Here is an 18,996-nt window from a genome sequence, read left to right as displayed (position 1 = left end):
ACAATACAGAGGGTAGAGCAAGGCAGGTGGAAGGAGGCCTTGCCTGATGGAGTCTCTCCCCTCACAGCCCAGGTAGCCATTTACCAGTAACAGTGGATGGGGCAGGGTGGTGGCGATTATCTGACCTCCCACCTGGTGCTCCCACCGGCAAGTTTGTACTGTGACAACCTCGCTTCTACTTCTCTGCTCTCCCTTCCAGTAAACCACATAAATGCCACTGACAGGAGGTCAGATAAGTTTCCCTGCTTCACTGACCACTTACTGCATTTAAGACAAGGATGTAATTATGACAACAGTCCTACGGTCAGTTAGGTGTGGTTTGGCTGACCAAGTCTACCCAGTCAGTTTCATGCTGGGCGTTTAAATCTGGGTCTTCCCCATCTATAGTAAATAACTCAGTGCACCGCAATAAACGGGTCTCCACTCCTAGTATCTAGAAAGCTGAAGCAGAAGCTGTCTGTGTTAAGTGCCTTCAAACCACATATTCATCTCTACTACTGAGCTGTGTGACGGATGTAGCCTCTTGGAGCAAAACAACCAAATGAAAACCTGACCAGACCCATAATCTAGTACAGGGTTGAGGAACTTGAGGACCTTCAGATGTTGTTGGACTATAACTCACCATCATCCTGTCATCACTGGCTTTGGTGGATGGAGTTGTAGCCCAACACCAACTGGAGGGATATAGGTTCCCTATCTCCCACCCTACTGGGTAGGCAGCATGAATGGAAAACCCATAGGCTAGGGGTGAGGGGCCTCAAACCCTGGGGCTGACTACTGCTATCAGTCAGAGCAGACAACTGATGGGCTGGACGAGCCAGCAGTCAGACCTAGGATGAGACAGCTTCACATGATCGCAACTCTGTGTTACCAGCTTGGGAGCTTTCTGTGTTAGGACTAATATGGGCATGGCAGTGTGCAAATGTCCACACATTGCCCACATCAGTCCTGCCCTGAGACTTTAGTTGTGTCACTGACTCCTGAGAGTATGTTGCTGGCATGGGAGGGAGCAGGCAGAAAAGCTTCAGCAAAATTAGCCAGCCAAGATAATGAAGGATCCTTGTAATGCCTTTTTATTTCAGTGGGGGAAATTAACCAGTTGCTAATAATTGCATGGTCTCTAGGCCAGACGGTCCCTTTGAAAAGTTAACATGTACTCTCTTTCCGTTCCTAGTAGGGGGTAAACAAATGGCGGCACCAAAATACACATAAGCACAAATGTGGAGAATAGCAGTTATATGTCTTAGATCGAGATAGTAAGGGTGGCTATTGTTATTTAGATGGAACATACTGGAGCACTTATCTTTTAGTACACTCCATTTTCAAACTGAATGCAGCGCTAATCGCGGGATTGAAAGCTATTGTAATTGTGCACCCTTCTAAATGCTGACAAGAATATACAATTACATTGTTTGGAACAGAGTTTAACATCCTCTGGGTTGTATTAGCATTTGTATTTACTTATGCATTAAAAATCTGCACAAAAAAAGCAAAGGCAGAAAGCAAGAGTTATAAATATTAAACCCCCCACACACATACACGCACAGATAGATATCCACTCTTGTCTGAAAATTCTGAAAGTATATATTTAAAGCAAGTGATATACGTAGATATGAAATTAACAAATAAATTGGTTTTCTTGTGCTGCTTCTGGGTATCCTTGAAGCATCTCGTTGGCCCCTGTGAGAAGTAGATAGACCCTTGGTTTGATCCAGTGGGGCTCTTCTGCGTATAGTTACACTGGTTAGAGCATGGTGTTGATAACATCAGGGTCGTGGGTTCAGTCCTCAGATGGGCCACCTGCATGTTCCGGCATTGCAGGGAGTTGGAATAGATGACCCTCAGGGTCCCTTCCAACTCTACGATTCTATAATTCTTCTACACTTTCTTTTTTAAACAGGAGTCACTGCCGCAAGATGCATTTTTATAATAATAATTTATCATCTGCCCTTCCTCCTGGGGTCCCAGAGTGAATTTAAAATGCAACGTTATAAGAAGCATTTTTAAAAGATAATAATAATAATAATAATAATAATAATAATAATAATAATAATAATAAAAATATAGATGGCCATTTGTCTTGGGTGCTTCAACTGAGATTCCTTCATTGCAGGGGATTGGACTACAGGTAGATGACTCTTGGGTCTCTTCCAACTCTACAGTTCTGTGATTCTGTGAAAAGAGTGATTGGCAGTAATGATGATAATAATATTAATATTTTGTACCCCGCTCATCTTGCTGGGTTTCCCTAGCCACTCTGGGTGGCTTCCAACTGAGATTAAAAATACATTAAAACACCAATCATTAAAAACTTCCCTAAACAGTAGCTCAGAAGGCTTTTAAAAGTAGGATTAGGTAAGTTTTGGAGGATAGATCTGCCAGTGGCTATTAGTTATGACAGCTGCATGGAAACCTCCAGGTTCAAAGGAAGAACCTGCCACTGAATGCCAGTCGCTGGGAAGCCAGAGCAGGGCAGGGCTGCTTCCTCCAGCCCTTGCTTATGGGATCTCTGGAGGCACCTGACTGGCCCCCAGGGGCAGATCTACTATGGAACTAGGGAAGCTTAAGCTTCAGGGCCCCTAGCCCTGGAGGGACCCTGGAAGAGACTTTAGCCCACGTGGCTTAACCTTTTTGGGTCTGGTAGACCCAATTAGAGTCTCCTGACTCAATTTGACCAATATTTTGTTGTATATATTTCAACAGTCCCAGAGTTTGAGAGTCGGGAGCAAAGATGTTATAGAGGTGTGGTGATCTGTCACGGAACAACCCCATTGAAGAAGATAACAGTGGTTACCTAGACCCTCATTGCTGGTTGTGCCATGATAGTTTAAGGTACAAGCTCCCCACAAAACAACGTAGGTCCACTGTTGCTGGCTGTTGTGGGAGAGGATTCTGGAGGAGTAGGTGGATCTGATATAGCAGAACTCTTCTGCTGTTTTTAATACCTCGTAGGACTCCTTTCAGTCTTCTTCCCAGATTTTTCAATTGTCGCAAAGCGTTTACCATCCTGAACTATGCCCCATTGTTATTATTTGTTTGCTGTGTGTTTTTGTGTGTGTTACTGGGGGCGGGGAGTGCCTTGCCACAGCATGCTTACCACCACACTGTGTTTAAACACGTTGTAAAGTGGATGTAATTGTAAACACACCGAGGGATATAATTACATGTAGCAGATTTAGACGCTAATTCTTTGCCTTTTATTTATTTTCCCTCCCCCCCACACACTCTGCATTATATATATATATATATATATATATATATATATATATATATATATATATGGTGCCTGCATACAGACACCCTTAAATTGACAAGCATCCATTATAGGCAGAAACTTGTTCTCTAAATTGAAAAACAATGAGCGCCAGTTTTCTGTGTGCCCATTGTCATATGGAATGGCTTTGTTCAGTAAGAGGAAAAAGCTAATGATTTTGAAACAGCAGGTGACAAAACACATTCTTTTTTTTTTTTCTCTCCCCTCTTATCAGTTTGTTGATGAAGTCATTATGAACTGGGGTCCAGGATAGGGTAGCTCTTATTTTTAGCAGATAGACTTTTAATGAGTTCCATTGTGCCGTCAGTCATGTTGATTCACTTACATTTTTCCCCCATCTCTCTCTCTTCTTCATTCAGAAACCCCCAGTATTGAAAAGCTACTATCAAAAGATTGGAAAGACAAGCTTCTTGCCATGGGATCAGGGAACTTTGGAGAAATAAAAGGTAAACCTCGTTTCTATCACCTGAAGGGATGCAGTGTGTGTGGGGGGGGGGGAGATTGAAAATGCATTGCAATATATGTGAGTTCAATTAGCGCAAACGAAGCATGCTGTCATTTGCTCTTTTCCATTTCTGCACTTTTTCGCTGGAGCAATGTCTTCAGGGCCAATCCTGCTCTTCTGAGCATGCCAAAACTTGGCAGGGCCTTCTTTTTGCAGCTGAGATCAGTCCACAGCATCTTGTCCTTGTGGGGGGTCTGGGAGTACAGGCTGCTCTCAGTAGAAGCAGGAGAGTGGGGAGTCTGGAGAAGACCTCTCAAGAGCATGGTGAGACGCAGGAGGGTCTAGGCTGCATTTAAATGACCCACTTGCAACATGCTTGCAAAAGTGTCTAGTTGGTGGTTATAATGGGAGCTGTAGTGAGCACAAGATTGCACCCTTTAGGCTGCTCTCATCTGGAAGACAGTGCTGCATCTTCTGTGATGAAAAATCCCATGAGCAAAGCTATGGAGCCCATTTCCATGCTGTTGGTCTTTTGTGGGTGCGTAGGTTTCAGTCACATAGTGTCAGATGCAGATTGTGCAGTTATTGATTGATTGATTGATTGATTAAGTATCTACCATGCCCAGGGTGGCAGGCAACAAGCAGTAAGACAATTAAAAAGCAAATACTTAAAATATCTTAAAAAACATACAGGTGCAGGCTGTGGAAGGTCTTCAGTGGGTGCCAGAAAGACTAACAGATCAGGTGCCTGCCTAATATTTAGCAGGCAGGAATTCCAAAGGGGTAGCTGCCACAGCACTTGAAGACCCAATTCCTACATTGTGTGGAATGGACGTCCCAATAAAGGTGGTATCTTGCATGAGGCCTTCACATGCCAGAGCGCAGTGATCAATGGGGTACATAAGGTGTAAGATGATCTTCCTGTTATCCCCGTCCCAAGCTATGTAGGGTTTTACGCGCCAAAAACTAACACTTTGAACTTAGCCTGGCAGATGTTCGGCATCTGGTTAAAGTGGATTCGATGCTCCGGCACCATAAACCTGCTGCCACAAATAAATAAATAACTGGAGTTCTTGCAGGCCACCATTCTGTGTGCACTGTGGTAGGAGAGGTTACAGGTGGAAGAACGTTTTTTATGCACTGCTTCCATATGCAGGTGGTGCATGCAAACTCACCCCAGTTGACTCTCATAACAAGAGCCCTTCTGGATCAGGCCAAGGGCCCATCTAGCCCAGAATCCTGTTCTCACAGTGGCCGGCCAGATGTTCATAGGAAGCACATGAGGAAGACATGAGCACAAAACCACTATCCCCATTTGTGATTCCCAGCTGTTAGTATTCAGAGTCATACTGACTCTCGATATTTGGAGCAATTTATACAGAGCAATTAGTAGCTGTCGACAGCGTTCTCTTGCCTGAATTTGTCCAGCCTTCGTTCAGAAACATTCAAGATGGAAGCCATTGCTACATGTTGTTGGAGCAAATCCCGTAATGGTGAAGTACTTTAGTTTCTCCTCAATCTTCCAACGTTCATCTTCACTGGATGTGCTTCTAGTATTTTGAAAGAAACCTGCACACCGTACATAATTTCATGCTTGCCTGTCATCTGCTACTGTGGCAAAATATTGTTTGACCCTGGGTGAGGTGTGACTGTTCTATTCGTAGGATTTGATCATTTAATCATTTGCACAGGCAAGCCATCACTTAATTCTGCTATATCCAGGGAGCATGAACTTGCATTTGTGAAGCAGCCCATCATTTTACATCTTTATCTGAGGCCATTATAGAAAAGGCAAGAGTTCAGTCATACCTGCAGAGTTAGGACTGCTTCAAGTCAGGAATGCTGCTGACTCGAGCATGCTTTTGTTTTGATGTACATCACGTTGCTGTGTTACCATAAAGGATGGGGAAGCCACAGGCCTTGGGGGTCAAATGCAGCCCTCCAAGTTCCTCTATCTGGCCTCCGGGACTTCCCAAACAACACCCATTTCCCCAGCTGCAAACCCCCTCACCCCAGCCCAGGCCTTTCATCCTGACCCTTTACTGCACTTTCCTTGAGGGAAGTTGCCTAGCTTGAAGACATCCTTGATAATGCTTCTAGCTTGCCTGGTTGTAGGATAGTGAGGGGCGTGTGTGTATGTGTAGAACTAGTCTCTGGGACAAAGGCCAAATTTGCATGTGTTGCCTTTCCCACTTTTGCCTCTGGCCCCTCCCACCACTGTAATGTGGCCCCTTGAAATTTGCCTGTAAAGGAATGTGGCCAAAAAAGTTTGTTTCGTGTTACGCAGCTTCTTCTGTTGCTATGAGGGGGGCACAACAGAAAGTGCTTTCCCCAGGAAGCTCCCAAACCTTTGGTAGTTACTCTGGTCGCAGCAACAACAACTCTGGCACATCATTGGCAAATTCATGCATTCATGCCACTTTGATTTTCTATATTAAGCAGTTTATAAATTCTTAAAACGGTAGGTAGGTAGGTAGGTAGGTAGGTAGGTAGGTAGGTAGGTAGATTGCTTTGGTCTTTACTTTCATTTTGAGGGAGAAGGAAGGAGGTAGCCAGGCTGACCCTCCAGGTCCCTGGCATGGGGCGCTCATGCCACCACCAGGAGCACAGGAACGAGAAAATGATCCTGAGCTGAGCCACATTGCAGCTGTATTTCTTGAAACAACACAACGGTGTGTGCAGCCATCACACGTGTATTGGAAAGAAGTCTTTCTTCATTCTTTCTCCATGAATATGAGGTTATTTATTACAAGCTCGCCAGCTCCAAAGTTTTAATTAATTCTTTGATATATTTGTCTTGGCAGTCGCCGTTTTGGAAAAACAGCCACCAGACACCTTGGGCATTGAGATTTCTTTGCCCTGGAATGTGTGCAGTGCTGGAGTTCTAAAGCCTTTTGTAGGGATGGGTGTGTATACCTTACCCACTCACCCCTCAGAAAAACCCAACAACCCCACACTGACTCCCACCCCAAACTCCTTCCTCATCTACTTCCAAATAAGTTAGAATGAGCCAAAGGGGGGGAGGGGAAATGGGAGACTGAAAAAAGAAGGTTCTGCTAGCCTACGGGGGTCTCATTGGCATCTCCTCCTCCTCCTCCTCCTCCTCCTTGGTAACTTAAGAGGGGAGTCCACTAGAGGTGTACACTGGACCACAAGATTCATCTTGTATCTGTAGCATTAAGAATCAACCCGGTCGGTTTCAGTTCCACTCTGTGTGGTTTCCAGTTCAATTTGTTAGTTGCATTCATATCATGTACGTCAAATCCGAAGCTCTGCCCACCCCTCTCTCCATTGACTATAATGGAGAATCTAAAAATAGCCATAACTTTTTGTCTTCTTTTAAGAGGCAAGGAGGGTTTGCTGAATGAGGAGGGAACGTACTAGACCTTGAGTGGGGAATGAGAGAAATCTATATTACAAATATTAATAATACTAGCCGAAAAGAATTCAGCGTATTGAAATCACAGGAACACTCAAAAGAGAAAAAGAGGAGGAGGAAACTTTGAACAAGACCAGGAGAAAAACCAGCTGGAAATTAATAATAATAATAATAATAATAATAATAATAATAATAAGGCAAGAAATGAACACACAGTCACATCACCTGGGGACAGGGGACTTTAAGAGAAGTTTACACAAACGTAAAGAAATGTAAAGAAATGGAATCGCTGTTTGCTGGAAAACAGAAAGGGGTTAGAATAAAAAGGAACAAATGAGTTACATCAAACATTGCTTCTTCAAATTGCTTTGATTGGGGTGCCCTGGGAAAATAATTCACATGTGTTTAAAACCTAGACCTGTCCATCAAAATGAAGTATTCCCCCACCTTTCCTGCCTCCCTTACTTGAGATCAGGGTGTTTCCTTAATCAAATTGGTTTTGCCTTAAAAAACACACACTGCAGTCCTTTATTTTAATAGCAAAATGCAGATTTGGGGGGATGCCTCTGTCCACAGAGTGATTCAGGACATTGGGGAGTCTCTGACCTGATTCAACAAGCCTTGTCGACTTCACCATCTGATTTGGGGATTGGAAAAACCTCACCTGCATCATCCCCGTTGCCTTCATAATTTGGACCACACACGGTGTTGATGCACACCTCTAGAATCCACTCACCTTGATTCTTCGTTAGTTGTCACCTCCACTCAAGTATTTGGAGAGCCACATTTTTGGAAAACAACCCCATGTCACCAAGCTATTTCCCTACCTTCCAAATATTCCTATGATAGGTGAGAAAAGGCCTGTGAATTACTGTGGGGAGAAACCGCTTGACCTCAAGATCTTGTTAGTGGAGGTTAAGCTACACCAGACAAGCTTAGTGGGGGGTTAAACTGTGCCTTGAGAATGTTTTTCTTCAGTGGTTGCAATGCTGTCATGAAAAGAGCAAGATCAGAGAGGCGCCAGAGCAAGGTCTTCTCACTATTGTCATTCCTTTTTTTTTTTTAATAATATTTATTAAAAAATTTCAAAGAAAAGAAAAACATCCAAATTTAAGGCCTTATTTTCAATATCATCTTTCCAGGACTTCCCCTCCCCTCCCCCTCTTGTATTCCAATTCTTTCAAATAGATTCAGCAAATTCTTACCCCAAGTTTTAAAGTTATTATCATTAACCCAATTAAAAAAAATATTTTCCCATCCCCTAAAATCGACCTGTTCCCTTCCACGAGTTCCCCTCTTTAGTATACAATACAGATTAACATAAAAAAAATAGAAAAAAGAATAAAATGTAATTTAACACCCTTTGGATTCCAAATTTCCCTCCCCCCTTTCCCGGTTGCGTTCCCAATGTCCGTCAATGTCTACTGTCGTCCTGGAGCTCCCACATCTAAGCCATAATCCTTCACCAGTCCGCTTTGCCGTCTTTTTAATAGTCTTTGCCGTCTTTTGGTCATCTTTGATTTCGAATGTCCAATCTTGGAAGGGGTCTATCTTCCAACTTTGTCCAGTTCTTGTTATTCTTGTTGTTCTTGTTGTTCTCTCTTCTCCTCTTTTTTTTTTTTTTCCCCCTGCTCTCCTGCACAAATGTTCTAATTCCAAAAAGCTTGTAATTCCTCTACAGAGGCTTTGTTATTCGGGAACAAAACATTACGTCAAGTCCCTTCCATTCTTCAATAGATAAATCTATTGTCTCCTTTAGTATGTAGACCTCTGTAGACAAAATAGTGTTCCATTTCTGCAGTTTCCCAGGAGATAAAGAGTCCGATTCAAATTCCATGCCAGCAATACTTGTAATGACCCACAGCTCCTCTAGAGGATTATAATAACTCAGTTTCCTTCCCGATCACACCCACCAGTCAAAGTAACTTATTATTCCTTGTTTTAAACAGTTTATATCCAATTTATAACAAATGTAACCAGCAAAGTCCTCGTAACAAAGTTCTCTTTTTGTTCTTCAGTTTTGGCAGCTCCTTTGACAGCTGTCAAAACCTCTATTTCTCTTCTCCCGGCGCTCTCACGGATCGCTCCCGGGGTTTTTCGGGGGGGGGGGTTCTATTTTAATTCACATTCCACTTTTCTCCTCCAGCCCAGCTTATAATTTTCCATCGCGAAATTAATAGCTTTATCAAAAAAAAAGGTTGCACTCGATCTTAGTTGTAAGGTCTTTTGCTTTAGCTCCTCTACAACAGGGGGGAGGCTGACTTCCTTTTTGCACCTCCCCCGCTCGCTCCGAATTTAAGAAAAAAATTGTTCTCCTTTTTAATCCAAGTTCCAATTACTCACGGGTTATTCTTTTAAGTCCAGATTTTCAATGGAAGAAGTCAGCTCTCTCCGCCAAATGGCATGCGGCTTCACTCGGCAGGGGAAGCGGAGGACTCACAGCACCCCCCCCCGTCACCCGCTCCGCAGCCTTTAAAAAGGCTCCTTCGCGTGGTCGGGGGGGGCGCAAACGGTGCCCGCCAAGTCACCATGCCCATGGGTTTCAGCGCCCATGGTTTTTGAGGGTCCCCACATCGCCGGCGCGGTAGAACCCAGCCCCTGCCGAGCAGGCTCCCTCCGGAGCTCGGAGGGAGTCCGCCATTCGGTGATGGCGCCAACCCGGAAGTCTCACTATTGTCATTCCTGTAGATGATAATAGCTGTGATTTCCTGCTCACCTGAACTATTGCATTCTGTGCTGAATCCCAATGGGGCAAGAGAGCATGAGAAACCCAGAAAGTGGACCAATCTCTGTGTGGATAAAGCCAAGAAAACCTGCATTGGAAATAATGGGTTGGAGCCAGACATCATATTATTATTATTATTATTATTATTATTATTATTATTATTATTATTACATCACCACCACCACCATCATTAATTACCAGCCCTTTCATGCTATGGTTACAGGGTAGGTTACAACAATATAAAATGCAATATTAGATACAGTATAAATATTTGCAAGAGGAGGAAAAATACAATCACAAGATATAGGTTGCTTCCTGAAAAAATATATATCCCAGGGCAGGAGTATCCCTCCTGTCAATCCATTTGATAACTACCCTCCATATTGAGATTTCCCCCTTTGGAGGAGTGTGGTGTGTTTTCATGTTTCAGTTATGATTCCTGTGATGGGATTCCTGTGAAAACATGTTATGTGGATGCTGCCAGTTATTCCTGGAAAAGAAATTCGGAATTTGTTTCTGCTCTCGAGGTTATTGGCATGCAGTAGGCATGCTGGCACCAGGACATCTTCAAGGGAAATTTCCAAGGCAGGAATGGGGGGTAACATGTTGTGAGAATGTTTTTTCACCTGTGCAGAGTTACTTGAGAACGATTTTGGATGGTGCTGCCTGGATTTTTTTGTCTTTATCACTGAATTATACATTAGTCATAAACACAGATCGACGTGCATCGTAGGTGAAGGCTGTTTTCTTTCTCCCCACAATTTGGTTGCCACCACACTAGACATCACATAGCTCAGTCCTATGCATGTTTACCCAAAAATGTGATCATTGCTGTCCCTGCACAGCTTTGCAATTTTAATAGTTTACAAAAGGAAGGAAATGCTTACAGCGGTGAGAGCGAATGAGAGAGTCTATCAGGAACTTCTTGTTTCAGTTCTGGATTTGTGTGTGAAAGAGACAAATGGAAAAATCACTGTAAACATCATATGTGATTAATTTCACAGTGACAATTCATGTTCGGCAATGTTTTCCATATTTATTAGTGAAGCTTTGATATTTCAGATCTCCAAGGTGTGAAAACCTACTTGGTGTGTATAGTTTGCTCTCCAGTCTACATATCTGAGGCTCATCTATCCATCACTGGACTGCTTTCATCCCCCCATGCCCCCCGCCAATCACTTGAAATCAATGATGCTGGTCTTAGTTTGAACTTTGCCAGTAATAATGGGCATATAAACCTATCACACTGCTCTGTTGTTTGTCCCCCTTCGCCAGGTTGGAAAACTGCCAACTTTCTATATTTCTGTAGAACACAGGCAGTTCTACCCACAGGATGAAATCATACCAGAATTTAGGAATTATATTAACATAGCACCAAATGCATTAATATTCTATTTTGCAATATTCAAGATTGAGCCCATTTTCGATGGTGGTGCCACAAACATTCCTGACCGCTGCGGGTGGGTCTGATGGGAGTTGGAATCTGACAACATAGGGAGGGAAATAGGTTAGCCATCCCTGCTCTAGAATGAGCCCAGTAGCTGAACATCCCCAGTCACACCTGTGTGTGTGTTTTCTACAAACAACAACTTAGAAGCAAAGAAAGGGAACTTCCCACATGGGGGGGGGGAGAGTGACTGAGGTGTGGAACAGTCCCCCCCCCCAAGTGAATAATTATCTCGATCACAACCCCACATTAAAGTTGCAATGGGGGGGGGGAGGCACAAAGCAAATGTCTGTCTTTTCTCTCTCAGGTGGAAAAATAGCAGCTCTTGGGAGGGATAATCTTCATCAGGAAAATATTGCAGGCAGAACAGTTGTCCTCTTCTCCTTATTCTGCTGTCCCCAGTCCAATTCAACACATACACCATAGCTGTTCTTAATTGTGGTGGGAAGATCTGTCAGTTTCAATATCTCATTTAAAAAAAGCATTTTGAGTTCAGTTCTCCATATTTCTACAACAGTTTGTTATATATTTTTTAATAAAGTCCTAATGAAATTGCATCAACCTTTTAGTACAATTTATCTTAATATGCATAATGCGCTTCTGTATGCTCTTTTCATGAATACACATGCACAGTGGTGCCTTGGTTCTCGAACTCAATCCGTTTTGGAAGTCCGTTCAACTTCCAAAACATTTGAAAACCAACACACGGCTTCTGATTGGCTGATTGGCCTCGGAAACAATGCCGACAGCCGAAACAGATGTTTGGCTTCTGAAAAATGTTTTCAAACCGGAACACTTACTTCTGGGTTTGTGGCATTCAGGAGCTGAAATGTTCATCAGCTAAGCCCTTCGGGAACCAAGGTACCACTGTGTGTGTGTGTGTGTGTGTGTGTGTGTGTGCGCGCACACACACACACATGTGCATTTTTATACACACTTTACCATAGTATATGCGTTTTTCTATACATTGCTTAGATGGAATACTTATTCACAAAATTTACAGCAGTGCGAAATTCAAAGGATTTTGGTGCTTCGGTTCACATTTTGTTTCAGAAAGTATGAATTAAGTAGGTTTGGGAGATTCCATTGCAAATCTCCCATGTAATGTGTAAAGGTAAAGGTAAAGGTAAAGGTACCCCTGCCCGTACGGGCCAGTCTTGACAGACTCTAGGGTTGTGCGCTCATCTCACTCTAGAGGCCGGGAGCCAGCGCTGTCCGCAGACACTTCCGGGTCACGTGGCCAGCGTGACAAAGCTGCTCTGGCGAACCGGCACCAGAGCAGCACATGGAACGCTGTTTACCTTCCCGCTATAAAGCGGTACCTATTTATCTACTTGCACTTAATTGTGCTTTCGAACTGCTAGGTGGGCAGGAGCTGGGACCGAAGACGGGAGCTCACCCCGCTGCGGGGATTCAAACCGCCGACCATGCGATCGGCAAGTCCTAGGCGCTGAGGTTTTACCCACAGCACCACCCGCGTCCCTCATGTAATGTGTAGTTTGGCTCAAAGGGTACCTTTGCCTCCAAGTCATAGGTTTCACCAAACTAGAAAGTTTCGTATTACTGGGACGAAATTGACCCTCAGTCTCACCTGCTTACAATTGGTTTTGACTTGGAAAATGTCACTGCGGTAACTCCAGATTTAAAAGGAACACCACCGGAATTGTGGCCTCAACACGCCTAATCTTAGTTCATTAAACCCCATTTGGCCTGAAATAGACGTTTATTTGAACAGTATAGCTCTGTATCGTGGAGCGTAGAGGACATCAGTAACAGGTACTTATGTCAAGCTGTGTCTAACATATGACAGGCCTCTCGTCTGCTGAAAACTAAACCCTTGTATGCTAGTGTCACCAAGATGGGGCAGTGGGTTCTCTTTGGAGAACGCTCTTACAACTGCCAATAATGGATTAAGAGAAATAATCCATTCAGTGATACTATAGCTCATCAGAGCCTGTGAATTAAAGACATATGTTATGTAGATTCGATGTATGGATTAAAAAGGATAATCTGTTAGGTGACATACAGAAACTTGAGATAAGTGGGCTAGGCAGATTCTGTATACGGATTGCGACAGATAATTCCATTTAAGTAAGACTGGACAAGTTGAAAGACAAGCAAGGTGTTTGGGGGAGGGCAGCGCTCTGGTTATGAAGGGTAATCCACTGCGTGACACTTGGGATCTTGTAATCAGGAAACTGAAGACAAGAAAGCTACAAGGGTTCACCACATTTCCCTTCAGAAGAGGAGGAAGAGGAGAGAGCCATGATAAGGAGATTATTCAAGAGGACAAATGTTGGTTTAAACCCTTTAGTTAATACTAGCACAGATTCCCTGGGAGATGCTGTAAAGCGGCATGCCCTCAGAGTAGCTATGTGAATGTAATTTATTTGTTCTTGAGGAATTTTTAATGCATCTCTCTCTTTTTTGCCAGATGTGTCAGAACTACTGGGTTCTCTTTTAATGATAGCTTTGTGGCTGTTGCTTTTTTTTTTTCAAATGGGGGACAGGAGAGAGAGAGGGGGGGAGGGGCAGAGAGATTCTTAATCAAATGAGGTAGGATGCATGTAATTATTTGTCACTCCTTATGATACATTCAGTGTTTACTGCAGCCCATGCTGTTTCTTCTCCCTTGGCTTCTCTTTAATGTATTTGGAGTTGGTAAAGGAAGGCATGTGCCTTGGGAAGGCTCTCGCCTGAGAAATAATTCCAGAGGGGGAGAGGGTGTGAGAAGGGGGACACCTCCAAGAGCACAAATGGGAGCCTCTGCTTTAAGGAGGGGCTCTGCAGAGCCTGGAGGATGTGGTTGTAGCCCCATAGTTAGAGGCCTGGGAATCTGCACTAAGCCTCTCCCCAGCCATATTTCCCTGAGGTAAAAAGTTCTGGGAAGAATAAAGCTTAAGCATACAGTTCCCCACCTACTGCTTCAACCTAAACCTTGCCCTCACTACCTTGCATCTGTTTGGCAGAGTCACCAGCCCCAGGCCTCGGCTGAATTTGGAGAAGGGTCATAGCTCAGCACCAGTTTCGCAGGCAGCAGGTCCCCATCATCTCCAGGTGAAGCTGGGAGGGATTCCCTGTCCAAAACTCTGGAGAGCTGCTACCAGTCAGGGTTGACTATTGTTGTAAACAAAAATTGCCCTTTCCCTTATGGGGTATCCAAGAGCCCATATAGAGTCCTTACATAGGTTCCCTATTGGTAGGAGAAGATAACAGAGGCCAACCAGAGAATATTGAGAAGCAAAACAGCTAGTAAGCTTGATCTTTATTGAACTCTTGCAACAGGGTACTCCCCTCACCCACAGGAGGCAGGAGGAACCCAGAAAAAAATGGCGTGCAAGGCCTTATAAAGACTTTTGAAATTGCCACCCTGTAGCTCAAGACCACCCCCAGAAACATCATACATACATCACAGAAGGGGTGTAACCTAAGACCACCCCTCAGATACACCATACCTACATCACAGAAAAGGCAGTCTTAAAACAGAAATTTGAATGTTGTTTTTCTCCTGTCATTGTTGATCTCCTGTCTGGCAGGTTACTTGATTGGATTGCCTGGGGAGCCTGGCCAGTCTTTTGTAATGATAAATACTTAGTTCCTGGGCCAGATCACAGGCTCACACCCTATTCAAACACAGACATACCCTTAAGAGAGGATTTGTGAAGGAAAAGGCAATGGGGAGGCTTTTCCATTTTCCTTTGACCTTGCAGAGAAAACATTTGGTCAGTTTGGGACAGTTTGGGAATCAAAATGGTTCCAGGTTGGTCTTCCTGTGCTGATCTATGTATGTGCTTGGTTGGTACACTTATGAACATTTAACATATATCTAAGACCTCAAAATTCCAATCATACTATGCTGGTAGACGAATAGTCTGGCTGGGAATGAGGTCTGTGTTCAAGTGGTTTTGAAGATGTTGAGTTTCAGGCACTTGGGTGAGGTATGGTGGAGAAGCAAAAACGAAGGAAACACCATCAAAACCTGTCTAATATAACAGGTATCCTGACTAGGGGAAGCTGCAGTAGCCCATAACATCTAGACAGCAGCAAGTTGGCAAATACTGCTTTGCTGAAGTACTTACATTTGCATAGAACCATCGCATAAGTATTCAGTGTGTATAGATTAGAATGAAGAACATCCATTAAAGGAAAACACAGTTGGAAACATCCAGTACCAGAAATGTGTGTGGATGTATTAGGAAGAGTGTGAAATCCATTCTTCTTTACTTAAGCAGGCGAATTGCCCTGTGCTGTACTGAAACATCCATCACAATAAGCCCAACAAATTCTCACTGTCTCTAAAATCTTCAAAAGAGACAGCTCCTGTTAGCTGTCCTAACAGAGCAGTGCTGAGCCAAAATGACTCACTTTATTTTGTGTTTCCTTTCATGCCTTTCCAGAAGCCTCTTGTTTTCAGCTGTTTCTGGCACTCGCTGCAAACACCTTCTTGTTGTTTGGATGTCCTCCTTCTCCTTGTCCTTTTTGCCCTCACAGCCCTTAGCCTCATTTGCCCACATTGCCATTTTAATCTGATTGGCCGAGGCAATTTAGAATTTGATGGTGATGATGTCATGGCCCTGCGCCTGATGTGATGATGGATTTACCTGTAAATGAAACCACTAGTTGGATCTAATGACATTGTGGGGAAACAAAGGCTGAGAAGATAAGAACAGGTGAATGAGACCACAAGCCTACCTAATTCAACATACTGTTTCCACAGGGGCCAAAACCTATACCTTTGGGAAGCCTACTGTAAGCCAATATTTATGAGGACTTCTTTGCTTTTTAAAAAATAGCATGCTGATTTGGAAATGTGGAGAACTGAATTCATGACTAGGGAAAATGAGAAACTGGGAGAAACTGAAACTGTCTGATTCTCCCATTCTTACTTATGATCTTGGCACTCAGCTTCTGTTAATGTGGTCCCAGATCGCATTGCTTTCTAACAGCTACTTGCCAGTTCATGTTCACCGTATGTTTTTGCCTTGGATTTTTTTAAAACATCTTTTTTTAAAAGATATTTATTAGAATTTCCAATTTAATACAAAAAACCGACAAAAAACAAAAATGCACGAAAAATAACAAAAATACAAAAATACACAATTGAAAAAAGGAAAACAAATATAATTTCCATTACTTATTTCCATTTCCTTGTTTCCCAGACCTCCTCTCCCTCCCCCTTTTGTATTCCAATTCAAATTCTCAACTCAGCAAATCCTTATTGTAACTTATTATAACTTATTACAACTTATTGCTCAACCTTTGCATTACAGCTGGTAACCACTTAATTTCTGTCCAACATCATTCTAACATTCATTAATTTTACAATATTTCTGCAAATAGTCTTTAAATTTCCTCCAGTCCTCTTCCGCCGACTCTTTTCCCTGGTCTCAGATTCTGCCGGTCATTTCTGCCAGTCCCATATAGTTTTTTAAACATTTTTAAACCTATATTGATGTATGTTGATATATGTCCCATATAGTTTTTTAAACATTTTTAAACCTATATTGATCTATGTCAGATATACTGCTTTAAAAATGAATATCAAAATTAGAGAATAGTTTGCATGGGCCTTGGTGGAGTGCTGAAGGGAAATCAGATGAAACTATTAACAGCATACTTTTTTTTAAATAAACACACAAACCTATCCCACTTGTGTGTTGTTTTTCAAAAGAGTGTTTCAATAAGGATAACTTTGTGGAGGTGGGCACAAACAATCCTTAGCATACTTGTCTTTTTTGAGGGGGGGGGGGACAAAAAAAGAAATGTCATATTTTATGCCACGACTTTAATACAATGTTATTGCATCTGTCTAGGTTTAATAATAGCACACTGTACTTTCTGATGCTTTGAAACATAGACAATAACAATTCAAAAGCCATTTACTTCATTACTCTGACAGTGAAATGACTCAGAGGTAGATTTAACTGTTTTTCTGTGTATATTTTGAACAGCTGATGGATATTGTTTCTGGGCAAAGACACAATTCAGCCCAAAGCTAAGCACTTTTCAAATCCCAGTGACTTGAGGGTGCAGGGCATGGTTGGTGAATACTGATGCCGCAGTATCGCTAAAGAGGGGTTGACCTGATCAGACCCTTGAAAGGGAAACAACTGGGGGATCCATATCAGAGCAGGATGTGTGCCTTTTCTTCCCCACCCCACTCCCCTGTAAATTCAATAGGAGAGAATGAGGGATGCATTTAACTCACTTCTGGAAATCAGTCGGACTTAATAGCGTTTAATTTTGGTCGGATACCGGCCCTTGCTGTTAAACCTGGCAGTATTACAGAGATAACGAGAACCCACTGTGGTGTTCAATAGCTCAATCCACAAGACGAGCAATAGGCTTCCCAGAGGTATCCCTAAAACCTGCAGCTACTTCTGTCAGATTTGTCCCATGTTGTCAGTCCTCTCCCCAATAATGCTCTCTCTTAATTTTTGGCACAGGTTCATGTTAGGGACGCTGCAGAAATCCATTAGGTTTGCTTTCAAAAGTGCACCTTGTTGTTCTGGTGGAGCAGACAATTATCTCAAACCTTCCTTATAAACCAAATTCTACCTGGCATTGGCATCTGTAATAATTAGCAGCTAGATGTGCAGCCTGTTGTTCAAGCTACGCAGAGAGGGGAAGATCGGAGACTGCGTTTGCATCCAAGGCCATAATCTGAAGCACCAGTGATGGGGAATCTATGGCGCTCCAGATGTGTTTGGCTCCAACTCCCAACAGCCCCAGCCATCATGGTAAAAGGTGACAGGAGTTGTAGTCCAGCAACATTTAAGGAAGAGAGGTGCAGGTCTCCCATTCTTGTGATACATACTTACTCCCAGGTAAACTCAATGAAATTTTCTTCTGCATAGACATCACTACTGCTGTCTTCGCTGTGGAAGATGCTTTCTCATGCACATCCCCACCCTCAGCTGGTACAGCTAATCGCTCATGAACATTTATTTTTATTGAGAAGCAAATTCCATTGGGGGAAGGGAATCCTAAGAACACTTAGGATTGGGGTGTTCAGCCACTTTTAATTCAGAAGGACGGTGCGGTGATGGGAAGACATTGTAAAATCCTCAGGGATTGTGAAATGAGTGTCTTCTCTCATAAACCCATTTTTTAACAACTAAAAATAAATGCAAAGCAACATGAAATTTAGCAATAGGGGGTTGAAAGAGCAGTGAATAGGCAAATACAGATTTTCGTTGTTTTATTCTTAGCATCAATTCCCCACACCCCAAACATGATTGTACTAACAAGCAATATCTCTATGAGGAATGTCCTGATCAGAGAGGCATGGAGACCTGTTAGTTAAGACTGAACCTGGGTTAAGCCAGATGATCAGGCATGCAGAACTTGTGGTCCACTAGCCACTTGGGGGCAACCCATAATCTTCTCAACTTCTCCTTTTCTTACTGCCTGTCTGGAGCTGAAACCAGTGGGAAGGGAGTTCTCCATTATATATAGCTGGTGGGTTTCACTATGCTTGTTAGGCCACATCTAGGCTAGTGACAGAACACATCTTTGTATAAATAGGCTCTTAGTTCAGTGACTGGCATCTCCAGCTATTGATGGGGGGGGGCCTCAGGTGTGGGAATTAGAAGTATCCCTGCCTCAAATCTTAGAAAGCTGACTCAGAGTATTAAGCGCTGGCTGAGATGGATCGGTGGGGTGACTCAGCATAATATAGCTTCATACGTTTCCTGCTACGTAGTGAAATGGGACATATTTCTGA

General features: G+C 43.1%; 1 protein-coding gene and 1 long non-coding RNA gene across 11 annotated transcripts in view; one reads left to right on the top strand and one right to left on the bottom strand.

Annotated features, from left to right (window-relative positions):
* The window catches only part of LOC309352041, an 802,957-nt gene that overhangs the window by 573,159 nt on the left and 210,802 nt on the right, over nt 1-18,996 (bottom strand). The gene's annotated exons all lie outside the window — the stretch shown is intronic.
* Nucleotides 1-18,996, top strand: part of SOX5 (SRY-box transcription factor 5) — a 767,649-nt gene that overhangs the window by 547,242 nt on the left and 201,411 nt on the right. For all 10 annotated transcript variants that reach the window (XM_081879778.1, XM_081879776.1, XM_081879777.1 and 7 more), the window contains one exon: nt 3,634-3,720. In XM_081879778.1, the coding sequence (XP_081735904.1) occupies nt 3,634-3,720 (87 nt within the window). The remainder of the gene's footprint in view (nt 1-3,633; nt 3,721-18,996) is intronic.

Source organism: Podarcis erhardii, assembly GCF_964252035.2.
Source record: "Podarcis erhardii genome assembly, chromosome: 10".
NCBI classification, from domain to species: Eukaryota; Metazoa; Chordata; class Lepidosauria; order Squamata; family Lacertidae; genus Podarcis; species Podarcis erhardii.
Note: the sequence above shows the minus strand (reverse complement) of the source record. Positions and strands in the feature narration are given on the sequence as shown.